This window comes from Physeter macrocephalus, chromosome 10 (genome assembly GCF_002837175.3).
Source record: "Physeter macrocephalus isolate SW-GA chromosome 10, ASM283717v5, whole genome shotgun sequence".
Taxonomy (NCBI): Eukaryota; Metazoa; Chordata; class Mammalia; order Artiodactyla; family Physeteridae; genus Physeter; species Physeter macrocephalus.
Window position 1 is genome coordinate 31,604,077 of NC_041223.1, and position 15,319 is coordinate 31,619,395.

Below are 15,319 nucleotides of genomic sequence, written 5' to 3' on the forward strand. Positions count from 1 at the left end.
CCAGGTACTTTTGAAACAAACACAGAGATGAGTCAGGGGAAGTGTCTTTCAGCTTTCAGGTGTTGGTATGGATAAATCAAGGCAAGGAATGTGGTGACATTTAGCCTACTTTGTCCACCATCTTGGATCAAGCCAGTTCAGTCTGGTTTGCCCCAGGCCTTTGTGGCAGCCGCCTGGATAGTTAAAAAAAACAGTTTTTGCTCCTGGGCCCTGGGCTACATAGCATGGATGACACTCCCATGCACCTTCACCTTTGCCACTGAATGTTTATGACAGCAGCTTGTTACTGGAGAAACGCTGCGTGCTTTATGGAGAGGTTTTCGTTTGACATGTCAAAACTCTGAAGAGTTCCTTCTTTCGTTTTCAGTTCACCAGACATCATACTTTCCACAGGATGTAGTCAATGAAACAACTGTGAATGACCCTTGAAAGGCATTCTTGATCTTTTATCTATTATTTTTTTAAAAAATCTGCGTTGTGCACTAGAAACGTATCTGTAAACTCTTTTTAAAAACTGTCCCATTGAAAATTCCATCTGGTGCTTAAAAACTAGGGATGCAAAGAATAATTAATTTCAGTGTGATTGTCCTCCAGCTGCATTTCTGTAACCTGTGATTCCTTGGCTATCTTAAATGGATGTTTTGCTAGGATCATCTCATTGGTTTGTATTCACCTGGGCATTTTTTAAATTGAGCAACTACTATGTGCCAGGCATTGTGCTAGAAACAGAGGATATAAAGATTATTTCTGTTCTCAGTGACAGATGACTTTGCAGACAAGACAATAAATACATGAAAGGAATATATCAATTTAAGAAACATGCTAAATACCAAATGAGAGTTATGTGAAATAAAATTCATATTTATGGCAAGACAGGAAAAATTTAAACATAAAAATTCTTTTCTGCCCTTTGGCCTCCCCTCTCCCCCCACTGTGCATTGTATATCTGCATTATGCATTTACCAAACCTTCCCCTTCAGCAGGAATACCTGCTCAACCATAAACAGCAACATTCTCCTAGCATCAACAAGTCCTTAGAAGATAACATTCCTTCTTAATCTTGTAAAGGATCACATGACCCACCATCATGGCACTTAAATCTGGATTATGTAAACTGTCAATAATACATCATTTAATGTACAGCCATCTGTTAAACTGTGTCTTGACTTCTAACAGGCAGAACAGTTCTCATAGCTTTCTGAGATGCTCTTCCCAGGTTATAATCCTCAAATTTGGCTCCAATAAAATTTTCCAATTCTTTCTTAGATTGACTGATTTTCTTTGATGGTTACAACCACTGGGAGGAAAGAAATCCCACAGTATAGAGTTGCATTCCTGGCGAAAGAGCACATTCAACATCACTCAACATATATCTCATCAAAGTTATAGTTTTGGGGGATAAGCTCAAAGGATACAGTCTTAGCAAATTTAACACAAGATCACAGGCTGGGAAAAGTATAGATGATGCAGCTTCTTGGGACTTCTCATTTTCCTTACATGGTTTGTGGTAATGTGTTCTCTTTAGGATACAGTCCTGCCAGGTCCCTCCCTGGAAGCCCCAAGTAGAAGCCAACAATCCTCTTATACCTATAACCACATCACCTTAAAATCATTTTATTTCCTTTTATGGTTGCAGGTTGCCTTTAGCAAGCCATGTATTTAGACCTAGCATGGGGTGGGGGGGCGGGGCAGTGGGGGAAGAGAGGGGCTGGGGACAATCTCTTAGGAGGTCTCAATGCCATCTAGCAACACTGTGCCCAGGTTATGGAACATGGGCAGTTGGGTGCAACTATGTAAGAATGTCTAGCCTTGAGGGCATGTGCTATTTATTTATAATCTCCAAAGTCTAGGAGGGTATGATCCCATCATCGATCCCTTAGCAGGATAGAGACGAGGTTTCAAAAGGACATGTGCATTGGGCTAGAACTTAAGAGGTTGATAAGTAAGTACCAAGGGGACAGGCATCCCATCTGTCCTGTTCCCCAATTTATCTCTAATGCCTAATTCCTCGACACAGAGTAAGCACAGCTTTGAAATTTATTGTCAATCTTGATCTAATTGAATCTAATCTAGTTGCACTGTCTTAAAGTGTGCTATTAAGTTAAACAGTGGCGTTATCTTAAAAACAAACAAGTACACAAATAAAAGCCCCATAGATCTACCAGCCTGTTTCTGTTTTGACCTTAATAAAAGTAACTCTTCAAAAGAGTGAAATTGTGTCAAGGTATAGAATAGTTTATGATTGAGAATTTTGAGATTTTTTAAATTGTGAAAATTTGAGCAATGAGATCTACTCATTGGACTGAGAAAATTTTGTTCTCATTTATTTAAAATTGTTTCAAGTTTTTATTAGCTTATAAACGTTCAGTTCTGACCCGTTTTGCTTCCTTTATTTAAACCCAGCGCAATGCCATCTAAGTGTAGGCATAAACGATTTTTGATAGTGAAAAATACCTGGACATCATGGGGCAAAATTATCAAGAGATGTAAAAATCTCATTTCCTGGATGTTTATTAAATTGTTTTGTATCTCTATTCTGTGAAAGCCGAAGTCTATTCTGAGTTCTGAATTTCTGATATATAATGAAATTGGTTATGAGATTTTAATGTGTTAGATATTTTTATTAAAATCCTCAAACTGTCCCTTGAATTGAGGATTTGAGTGAAAGTATGAAGTTAAATTTAAAACAACCACATTGGGGTAGGATTACATTGCTTCCTCTTGCCATCCCATGGGTATAATACCTATTCCAGAGATTCTTTTATTTCTAGTACACTAAAACGTATTTCATACCTCTATGGTTTCTGGTACAGATATGATTTCTAGCAAATATCTTTTTTTTCACTCATTATCTATCACGGAAAGGATAAATGCAAAAATTTTATGTTGAAAAAAATCTATGGAAGTTACAAGTTGGAGACTTTCCTCCTGGTTTCAGACCATTTGAAATACTGGAAAGATATTTATATATGCCTGTCACTCACTCGTTGTTACCTAGAAGTACGACTACATGTAATTAAAATACCACAAACAAGGATATAGGTCACAAATCAGAAATGGTTAACTCTGTGAACCTGAAATGAACTTCGGATCTTTTTTCCTCCTCCTGACAACACAGCTGGAGTTAATTGTCTACAACCCTTGTACTCAGCACCAATCCCTGGAGAAACACCATCACCCGCCCTTCCTGACCCCACCCTCCAAACACACATCCACATCCAGGCAGGAAAGCAGCCAAGATTCTGTATATACAACTTTTATTTGTAAATTCACATTTCTTAGTTTAGAGACACTTATTCTATAGAAGTTTTTTGTTTGTTTGTTTTGTTTTGTTTTGTTTGTTTTCCCTACCTTACAATATTTAGACTGGCCAAAAAATCAGGGAAAATGCCCTTGGACTGTAGCCATGATAAAATTTAACTTGGTGCTTATGAAAGCACCCACACACCAAATTCCTGTGATAGGCTTCAGCGTGAAGTATAATCACATTTAGTTTCAAAGTTCAAACAACAGTTTCAATTACAGATAAACACGTACCCACAGATCCGGGCTGGACAGTTATTGCAGCTAATGGCAGAAAATAGTCAAGGCGGGGTGGCCGTAGCCTATCCTGGAGGACTCAGTGGTTCAGCTCTATCCTGGTGGGTCTTATCTCCTTAAACAGGACCAACCAGGCCAACTGGCCTAACCATGCTGTGCATATCTCCTTACCCTGCCGGAACCTGAACATTCGCCTTCTTCCCCCTAAGGTTTGCCCTCTTTTCTCTGGATTCTTGGAAATATTTTTAGGTTTCACCTGATTTTTTGCTCTGCCATGAATAAACTAACCAGCTAGAAAATTATGTATGAGAGTTACTTACCTCATTTAAGAAGTACTGACTGGAGGCATGGCAGCAAAATTAGGGATAAATAAAGGTTTTGCTGTGCATTTGAAAAGGAAAGAATAGCCTTTATTGAAAAAAGTAGGATACATACATTTCCATATATGATCATGTGAATTTACCGTTCAAACTGGTGACTAGTCACATGTCTTAAGTAGATGAAAGGGTGCAAGAAAGGGTCTCTTTCAAGACGAGAAAAAAAAAAAAGCATATTGTATAAGAGCAACTGAAAGCTAAGTAGGAACAGATGTGGATGCCTTTTCCTTTAAAGAATCAGCACAGAATTTATAGTCTGACATTTCCTTTAAAAACGGGAGATTAACAAAGTAAGAAAAATGAAAGAGTTGCATATTGTAAGTTGGTCACAGTGACACTTGTAGAAAATATCGGAAGTAGCAGTAAATGGAAAAATGCCCCAAATGTATCCACCCAAGGGAGGCTAGAATGCTGTTTCACCTATTCACCTGCAGAGCTCCAATTCATCCTGCAAGTCCTAGCCCAATCATTACCACCTCTGGGAAGCCACTGCTGATACTGCCAAGCTGCACCCAGTGCCTGCTTTGTACTCCCTGGCACCCTGCCCATGGCTCCATTATAACATTTACCATCTTTTAGGGATCATTTACACTTCTGCTGCCTCCTCTCTCTCACCAAGACTGGAAGGATTGTAACTTGCTTTTCTCCGTATTCTTGCTGTCTGGCAAAGGAGAAAGGCATCCATCCATTTAATTAAGATCTGCTAAGATGCTCTATGTAGAGGCAACTGTGTCTGCATGTGTTTTGAAAAATATATAAAAATCAATGAGACACTTCTATAAAGAAGTAGATATCCTTCTGCTAAGTGCAGATAAAAATCTTCATTATTATACATAAAACAAACATAGGAAGATTCTGAAAGGTGGAGAGGAGAAGGCAGACAGGCTAGGGATCTCGGGACCCAAGGAACAACACTGTAATGAGTTCTGCTGGGTTTTCTTTTAGTTCATATATGCCAGACTTGCTGCTGAAGAAGTCAGCAACCTGGAAATGTCAACGAGTACAGACAAAAAGAAGCCCCAAGAAAAGCCTGCTATCTCACCAGCCAGAGGACCAGAAGAGGAGTGGCCTAGCAAGGGAGAAAACAATAACTGCTCCACTCCAACTACACACCACATCAAAGACCATGATCTCACCGATGCCAGCAAAGACAGAGGTTTGCCAGGTTGTGAAAAGGTGCCCCAAGTCCTCTGCCAGGATAGCATCAGAGAAGACTGAGTAGGAAACTGGTAATTTCATTCCCACCTAGTGATAATAAAGTTTTCCCTGCCACCCTGTCCACATCAGTGGAGACCACATGGGGGCAGTAACAAGGTGCCCTGCACATCTCAGCCAGGGAAGCATCAACGGAGACCCAGTGGGAAGCTGAATTCTCACCCTGCCTAGTAACAAGGGTCCCCTATTACCCCATGTCAATAGAGGCTGAGTAAGGAACCTGGCAATAATAAGACAGTGCCCCCAATTCCCCTGCTAGGGTGATGACAGAGAAAGTCAGCTAAAACAGAAGGTTTAAATAAGATCCATAGTTTCATACATAATCCCTAAAATATCCAGGTTTCAGTTGAAAATCATTCACTACAACAAGAACCAGAAAAATCTTTTTGAATGAAAAAAGACAACAGATGCCAACACAAAGATGACACGTGTAGGAATTATCTGACAAGGATTTTACAACAGCCATCATAAAAATCTTCAATAAGCAATTATGAACATGTTTGAAACAAATGTAAAAATGGAAAGTCTCAGCAAAGAGATAAAATTTCTCAGCAAAGAAATAAAAGCTACAAAGAAGAATCAAATGGAAATTTTAGAAATAAAAAACACAATAGCTGAAATATAAAAATCAGTGGATGGGCTCAACAGCAGAATGGATTAGACAGAGGAGAGAATCCACGAACTTGAAGACAGAAAGAACAATAGAAATTACCCAATCTGAGAAAAAAACAGACTGGGGAAAAAAAATGTACAGAATCTCAGGGATCTGTGGGACTAAAACAAAACCAATGAGACTTTCTAAATTAGTAAATAATTTTCAGATGCAAACTGTATTATCTAAATTAGGTCTTTGTGGCCCCTATGCTTTTGAAGAACAAGTATCATATGAAGGACAAATACAGATCTTTGTTGTATTAATATAGCACTTGTATCAGACCCAAGTAGCCTAAAAGTGAACGTAGCTTTTGAAAGTCCACAGGTTGGTACTAAAGGGTATAGTCTATGAAGCAGAGAAATCAAGTTCATTTATCATGACTACCGAGAAGATATAAAATGATGGTAACACATTCTCTTCAAAACAATGGAACTTCAAAATGAACAGCTCAGAACAGTATAGCTCTGCTGCTGGTAGCGTCATTTTTTGTGCACAGAGGAAAACATTCCTACTATCTGGATGAAAAATGCCACCTTGCATGAGTTGACAAGCTCTGTGAAGCTTCACTAAGACAAGACATACTTTTAACAGTCTAAAATAACCATTTTGGGAGTTATTTTCAACCTATGTTAAATACCAGTGAGAAGGATGGGAATATTTTTCTTCTTTGGTACAAATGTAGAGTAAAATTTTATAAAAAGATGTACTCAATACAGGTCTTCCCTCAAAGTTTAACTTGAAAGAATCATTAAATCTGAAGAAGCCCAGTCACAGTTAAAACATAACACAGGATTACATACTTTGGCTTTTGGGGGGCTATACAGAAAAGATAGAAATAGGGCCTCAAATATTTTTGCTTCCATTAACGTTTATGATTAAGATTAAAATAAACTCCAAGTTAAAAAGAATCCAGAATCACTTTTAAATTCTTGTGAAGAAACGAATGAAACATGGCCTATTCCAATCCTACTCATTAGTCTAGTGTTTGCCAGCATCATAGAAGTTTATTAATGATAATAAGATTCAAACATCTGGTGTCCAGAGAATGTTCACAGCTACTTCTGCCCTTAAGAGAAGTAGAAGAGCAGTTTTAGGTATGGTCTGTCTTTATTCCCAAATCTGAACAATTCTTACACATTCAGACACGTGCGTGACTCAATAGGAACACTTTCCTACTGTTATGCGGAGGCCACAAGTTTCCCTGAGATGGTTGTGTATCACAAGAGGATTCCCAGTTCTAACTCCGGTCAACAGTCTCCAAACAATGCAATAGTGTAAATAGAGGATGTATAAAACAGAAGGTTCTTTCAAAAAGATTTACGGCGTGGTTTTGGAATAAAAAACATCAGCCTTCTTGGTTAAAGGTTGGCAAATGTGTTTTCAACTTTAAAATGTCTGAAATGGGCTCTTTCCTTTCTTGATAGAAGCTGAGTCCAGTGATGTGTTCAACATCTGCAATTCGAGCTCTGTGTCGCCTCAACAACTCTTCAACCCATGAGGATTCATGCTTCCCATGCTATGAGGGTGGGAAAGGAAGAAAAGTCACTGGAGAGCAGTCAGTTAACCTTCCCTATGAACTTTCCATCTCCCCCATTTTAATCAGCCGTGACACCTTGGCTCTTAAATGGCAGATACCACGAGAGTTGTTAGGCATAATCCCTGCTCTTGAGTAGCTCGCTATCTAATACGTACCATGCATGTTTGTTTAATAGACGTATCAAATTTGGGAAAAGTATATGTGGAACAGATGTTCCGCTATTATTTTGGTGCATAAACTTCAACAGTACGGGGTTAAAAAATGTTAGAAAACAGAAGCAACATGCCATGTAGAAAGAATATGGAAGTTAGCATAAAGAAACTTGGATTCAAGTTCTGTTTCTACCATGATCCTACCAGGTAAACTGAGGCAAGTTATTTAACATCTGAATCCTAATTCTCTTACCTGCACCCTCCTTACTGGGTTACTCTGAAGATCAAACGTAAAGATGTGTGCAAATGCACTATACAAACGCTAGTTCTTATCCGAATCAGTTATCTATGTGGTTGCGATGAAGAAAGGATTAGGGGAAGTGGTAAAATGCACTTTCATTTCTGGTGAGGTAGTGAAGTTTTAGCTAATACAAGATCAAGAAAGAATTAAAGCCTTATGCTCTGGCACATGGAAGCAGAGATAGTAGCTAAGGCAGGTAATTGGGATGGAAATCATACATCCATGTGTTGGTATACATTTTTCTGAAAATGGCTACTGGAGAAAGTCAGATGAAGAACATATCCACTGGTTGGTGTGCTATGATTATCCTTTAAAGGCATACTTCAATAAAGGTTCATGTACCCTTAAGATATTATTAGTTGGAAATGGTAAATATAGACTTTTCACATAAAAAGGAACAGACCAATAATTTCCACTTTCCCATTAGCCTGCAATCATCCACTACCCAAAACTGCTGCTCCACTCAGTTTCCTCCCCTGCAGCAGTCCTCACTCTGGCTTTCAGGGGAATAGCCCTGACTCAATAGACTACTTGGCCAGTAGATATCTGCCATCTGTTCCAATACTTACAGGAATAAATAAAAAGTACACACAAGGGATCTGTCCTCTCCGGCCAATATCCAGCTAATCCTTAGTCACTATTTCCATAAGTATGTGTGATACACCTTCAAATAATCCTCTTTCTGGTTCACGTTCAATATTTAGTGTCTTCTAATTACACTGCCATTATAGAATTTGTTAAATGCTTGTATTTAAGATATCGGTACAATAGCTTTTGGAATGGTACAGATGGAAAAGGAACTCAATGCCTAATTCATGGCACTTAACATTATTGTGGTCAGTGAAATGTAAGCATAAGTCTATTGCTGCCTTTTTTTGCAGGAGAGGGCCCAGAATTCATACATGGATTTAATGGCTAAGCCATACGAAGTCACTAAGTTTTGACATTTTGATCTTACTGTTAGTGCTTTTAACAAACAAGAATGATCTTCTCTGAAGATATGTCATCTTAGAGGATCAAATTTAAAACCAACCTATAATTTCGAAGTACATGTATATACCAGTTATGTTAGACATGACACACACAAACATATTTATGTATCAATGTTTAAGGTAAATTTAAAAAGGTTACTTACAGCACAGCTCTCACTGTTATCAGTCCTGTGAGGCAAAATGAAAGCCAAGGTATCTAGATTTTCACACTGTGAGGGAGTCTGAGATGTATTTTTACAACTTGTCAGCACAATGAAGAAGTGAGTTGGAATCAGAATTTCTTGATTACGGATGATTCTGCTGTTTCTGTAAAATATGGTAATATTCACTTTAAGAAAGAAATAACTATCTTGCTCTGATTGAATATTTCACTCAAGTATATTGTTAATACAACGCATCCCAAAATAAAATTCAGTCAAATAATTAAACATACTGTAAGAAGCTAGTTATCGTAATACCTCAACATTTTCTGCCAGATGGAGAAAGAATAAGAATTACAAGACAGCTAAACACAATCTAAATAATGTGATTTTCTATAGAAATTTATTAAACTTTGGATTTTGGGGGGTAATTCTAAATTAACAAACTGAAATTGAGACAGTAAAGAGAAAAATATCAATTTTGAATATGTACAACCAAGACTCTAAAGCATTACTGATAGTCTTTTATATTCTAGGAAGTTATGAACAGAGAGTGAAAGAGAACTGGTTTGGGATTTTTTTATTCTAGATCCTTCAGAGAACCTATGAATTCTCCTATGTTTTACCTGGATCTTCTTTCTTATCCCGTAACTTTCTTTTTTTTAATTGAAGCATATTCTCAAAGATGTCCCAAGTGACACTTTTACCTCATCTTAATTCTTCCATTTCCTTTGGTCTCAAAACTAGATTTGTTTGACATTAAAAAAAAAAAACTAGATTTGTTTGGGTGGTATTTTAGCATCTTTCAAAATTTAAGGTAGTGGTATCATTGTTTTTAAACATAATCGTATGTGGAACCATGATACATAAAATAGATGGAAACAGCGCTCCGGTTGAAGCTGTGAATGGTAAAGGTATAAGTTCTCTTCTTTACCCATTCTACTGCTGTCATCTCTGAGGCATTTACATGGGACCCTTATGTCTCAAGGGATATAGTAAAAAAAAAAAAAAGGAAAAAAGAAAAATGTAATTTTACAAACTAAAGTGGTCACAGGTGTATGTGTGTAAACAGTAATCCCTAAATCTGCCTGAGAGAGGGGTTCTCAGAAAGGGGCTGAATCTCAGTGGATGTTTCACTCTCTTTTTCTTACAGTCTGAACAGCAAAATTGCTTCCAAAAATCTTGTAATTATTGTTTTAATAAAGATTAACTAGTCTCTAAAATGTTCTTCCCCTCTCCTTTATAAAAATAGCACCACTGGTGGTTTCTCAAGAACACCACGGAATAGATTAACTAGTCTCTAAAATGTTCTTCCCCTCTCCTTTATAAAAATAGCACCACTGGTGGTTTCTCAAGAAGGTCACGGAATCACTCCCCTCCCGGCAGAGTTGGGTAAAAGCTGTGACATTCAACCAGGCAACCCTGGGGCACTACCGCTTTACAAGCCTTCCTTGACTCAGGATGCCTCCAGCCACACTATATCATTCTTCATCTTCTAATTGGCAGCATGCGAGTTAAGACAGTACCTTAACAATAGCCACACAGAGAGATTTTCAACACTGATGTTATCTTCTTAACAAAGGCAGAGTTCAGTATTTAATATGAACTACAGAATTATTCATCTGAGCTGAGTGGGCGATAAACACTACTTTCATCTAAAAAATATTTAACACTGAGCAAAACATCCCAATTAATCAGATATTGCAAGGGGTTTCCAGTGTAATCAGAAATGTCATGTACCTAAATATGAATGGTATCAGATAGAAAAGGTTCTGCTGACTCAGCTGGATGGTAATCTCACTTGAGAGCTGTTTTTAAGAGTAAATCAAATACGTTCTTACTGCTTCAGAGTCTCCAAGGAATCATAATGTCCGTCATAATCAGAATCAAAGACGGGACCACTGACAACATTGAGACCATTTCTTTCTTCAGCATACCTTTGCAGTAGGGTGCCATGAAAGTAGTGCCATATAACTGAAACAAGAAGGAAGACAGTATAGTTTCAAAAGAACAAGGTGCTGTGTGGTCATGTGAAATAAATCAGCACCATGATTCAAATTTAGCGTTTGTCATTATTAGGGATAAAGTCAAGTTTGGCCAAGAATACACTGTTCAGCTTTGGCCCTTGGAAGGACTAACCAGCAAATGCTGAATTCAACTCTACTTCAGGCATCCTTAAACATGTGCATTAAACATGTGCTGTGATCACACATCATCCTTAAGCATTAAAAAAAAATCATGAACACAAACAAGGCAGGTTATTCAAATTTATTGTTAATATCTGAATTTTTTTGAAATATTCAAAAGCATTCTAGATGTAAATTAGAGTAAAAATTTCCTTGTATGCTCTATATTTTGAAATTCTATATGTCACAAAGTATAAATGTGTATTTATTTTTATAAGAGTCAAGTACTGCAATAATTAATAATGATGTAAAATCTATTCATTTTAAAATAAAAAACAATTATCAAGAACTTCCAAATAGTTAAATAGTACAATAGACTGAAATTTAATATATGTTAGTAGACTGTATTAGCTACATAACTTAGGAAGAACATTACATACTTTTTCCGCCAGAAATGTTTGTAAACACTTAAGTACAAAGCATAATAATAACTATAGGAATATATCATAATTCTAATACTTGTAGAATTTTTTGTGTACTGGTATTCTCAAAGTTAAACAAACCTATAAGAACACATCTGATGTTTAGTCATTTAATTTAGAGCATCAGCCTTATTACATGTAAATCATACCTATAATTTAGGGAAATTCATTGAAATTATGAGATATAAGATTAAAATTTTTTACCTTGAAAACTCTGGTACATGGGCACTATATTAGTAGCGAGCAATGCTTCAGAAGATACTTGACTCGAACCTTTATTTAATTCTACAAAGAAAATAACAAGGTCTATTTCATTCTTCACAAATAACACTAGGAATTATACTTTCTCATGGGAGGCATTTAAAAACATCAGCTGAGTATCATCTTAAACTTGTAAAACTTTCCCAGGTACTGGGTCAAGGGGAAATGCAATGTGTTTTAGTCAAGTCCCTTAAAAAAAACAAAATATTTGGATCTTTTCTTCCTCAAGATGAATTTATCAATGAAACAGAATCTTTAATACGAAGGTCCCAAATTAAACATATTCAAATTTTACTTCATTTGCCTTATTTCAACTAAAGTATATTGTGTTGACAATCTTCTTTCCTTAAACTCTCTCACAGTGAAAAGAAAAAAGAGAATATCTGGCTTCAGAACAACACCTACTAACTAGAAAAAACATGACAGGATGTCTGCCTCAAAATGCTGTACAAGGGGCTGCCCTGGTAGCGCAGTGGTTGAGAGTCCGCCTGCCGATGCAGGGGACACGGGTTCGTGCCCCGGTCCGCCGTGAGCCATGGCCGCTGGGCCTGCGCGTCCGGAGCCTGTGCTCCGCAACGGGAGAGGCCACAACAGTGAGAGGCCCGCGTAACGCAAAAAAAAAAAAAATGCTGTACAAGGCTTCTTTGTATGGACTTTTGGCTTAGACCTGTCTATTTTTATAATGCAATAGCCAAGTTCTGACTTCAGAAGCTTGCTCTGGGGACTCGATTGGATATTGAGTGTATTTGAGCACCTGGAGGCTTCTGAGTTTTGCCTTTTTAGGACGGATTCAAATTGTCCTCTCATTAACATACAAGTCTGCCACTTGAAAACGCAGAACACTTAACTTCGAAAAAAGCCATTCCCTAGGGGCTTTGTATCAGTGGAAGAACACGCACACTTAGGCTCTCCCTTTACCTAATTCTTTGACAAGTCACATTTTTCTTTTCAAACAACAAAATATCTCCTTCCTAAGCACCCTGATGCATCCTTCTGACCTGAGTTTTCTCAAATTCTGTTTAAAAGAAATGCAGAAAAGTGAAGAATGTTCTACCTGCAGTGCCTGCACTAAATCCATCACCCTCCAAACAAAAGTAAAAAGGTTTCCAAAACTCAGGTTTTAGACACTTGAAAATTTTCCCTAATAGTTCTATTTCCCATTCACAGTTTTCACCAATAAATAAACAAGACGTACACTGCCCCATAAGAAAGAAAAGGAAACGCAAGAGAGAAAGAAGATAAGGGAAAGGGAAGGTCAAAGAGGAAGAGACTTACGTGGTGGGGAAAGGAACCCATAACTCAGTTTAGTGTTATTTTTATAAAACGAACATTTATGGACAGGTCTAAGAGGAATTCGGAGATCCTGGTAAAGACAATTGGAAAAGTCTTCTGTAGAGAAACTATCCTGAAGAACAAAATGAAAAGGACCATCAGGGATCAGGCATACGGAAGAAAAAGAGAGAGTTTTATAAATAGTTAAAGGTGAACCACAACATAAAATCATGGAGTTCTGGCTGTCGGTTCATGTCCTTCACCATTTTCCATTTTTCTACCAGAGTATTCATCTTGCTTCTAACCGAAGTGTAAGAACTCTTTACAATATTAAGGGTATTAATCATATATGTGCAAATATTTTCCTACTATGCTGTGCTAATTTTGTTTATAATGTTTTTGTCTACTCAGTTTCAAACTTTTGGGTAGTGAATTGCTGATTTTTAGAGATCAGACTCTTTCATATCCAACACAGCCACAACAACAAAAGTAGTGAGGCTTAGGGGGTGGAGAAAAGCCACAGAACAGCAGTTCGATATGAAAATCTCAGGAGTAGTCATGACTCTGAATTTCTGCAGCTTTCATTATATAAGAAAACTGAAAATTCAGAGTCCAAGAACACCGTAATTAAGGTATTAAACAACAATAAACAGGATGGGGACCTACAAAACACTGGGTAAACTGCTATACACTACAAAGTCAAGTAAAATGTGTTTGAAGATGCTCTTTAAAAATTAAAAATCAAATTAAGGTAAAAACATGTTAATACGTGAAATGTCTGTGTGTATTCAACATATCTATATATAGACACAGAAATTACATATATATACACGTCTCCCTATCTTTTTATTTAGCAGTCTTAGTGAGTAGTAACAAAAGCTCTGTTTTTAAAATCTAACTGCTACAGTCAACTAAGCGCTCTCAAATCCCCTTTCCATCTCTTAAGGGCATCCTATAGCTTGCCAGACATTTTCAGTTTTTGAAAATCTGGTCAGTCTAGTTTAAAACTTCACTTCCAGATAAGATCTAAGTCTCAACTCCTCCCCCCATTCTCTTTCTCAAGGCCTATTTCCTTCATCATTTATCTTTCTACCACTGCCCTCAAGGGACGAGAGAGAGGGGGAATGGTGGTCTTATTCTGGGATATTTTCCCTTACTTCTTTCAAGGTCAAACTCTTCTAGTCTGGGTGGTAGACAGGATCCCTGACCTTTCCCTGGTTTAGTCTGGGTGTCTTCCTATAGGTGGTATACACAGTGAGGTGACTGAGCTTTAATGGCCTTCTCCATCACTGAGGACCCCCTACGATTCGGGGAAATCCTTGTACTTACACAGCTATGTATTTTGAGATAAACTGATTGTAAAACTGAGTTCATTAAATTAGAAATTAGAATCATCAAATATTAAAACTGAGAAAAAAACAAAAGCAAGGGAGAAATCTTCACTGCACACCCTCATTTCACAGAAGAAGTTTGCTCTGAGTGTCAAAGTCACGTAGCTAGTTAGGAGCAGAGCTAGAACCAGAGTCTAATTTTTCTGACTCTCAGTTCAGTGATCTTCTAATTTGGGAACTGATTACAGAGCCAAGATTGACAGTGAGAAACTACGCTTTCAATGTTTTGCTTAATGATAATATAAAATAACCACACAGAGGTAAAGAGGTGACAAATACTTGCATTTCTGTCGATGGTGTAGGCTGTCCAAAGGGGCATCAGGATGTCATGGCTGTAACCACTCACAAATTGGTGCTGGTAAAGCAGACAGACAGTGCTGTTCTTCCGGAGAACCCTGGGTCTTCCATAAGGTAGAGTGCCACGCTTAATGGCCTTCTCTTGGGTCACAGGCGGAAAATGAAACCACCATTCAAATATACGTAATGTGCATGATATGATAATACATGATGATACACTGATCTAATTCTTTCCTCTACTGAACCCTATTGAAAAATTATTCCTAACTATAAAATTAAACTAATTACAAAGAGCAGAACCATAAACAATTTAAAAAAAAAGTTCACTGCAGTTTTTGCCTATGAAGATTCTGAAAGATCAATGTAACACTAAGATATCACAAGATACTACACGAAATTGCTAGGAATTTCAGCAATTAGGACTTAAATTATATTACTAAAATTCTTTAACATTGTCTTTATTACTTATTTTCCAGGATATACTACAGAAGGAAAATTTTCTGGATGATGTGTGTACCTGGAAAGCAAAAGTTCAAAACTGAAATTATGAGACTACACTGAATGAAACAACAATAGTATGT

The 15,319-nt window shown here is 37.4% G+C and overlaps 1 protein-coding gene across 1 annotated transcript in view; it reads right to left on the reverse strand.

Moving 5' to 3' along the window:
• Positions 1-3,414: 3,414 nt before the first annotated feature.
• Positions 3,415-15,319, reverse strand: part of ENPP1 (ectonucleotide pyrophosphatase/phosphodiesterase 1) — a 67,845-nt gene continuing 55,940 nt past the window's right edge. The window contains exons 20-25 of the mRNA XM_024122620.3: positions 14,725-14,879; positions 13,054-13,183; positions 11,722-11,802; positions 10,751-10,883; positions 8,913-9,075; positions 3,415-7,303 (exon numbers count right to left, since the gene is read on the reverse strand). Of these exons, the coding sequence (XP_023978388.1) occupies positions 7,133-7,303; positions 8,913-9,075; positions 10,751-10,883; positions 11,722-11,802; positions 13,054-13,183; positions 14,725-14,879 (833 nt within the window). The 3' untranslated portion in view covers positions 3,415-7,132. The remainder of the gene's footprint in view (positions 7,304-8,912; positions 9,076-10,750; positions 10,884-11,721; positions 11,803-13,053; positions 13,184-14,724; positions 14,880-15,319) is intronic.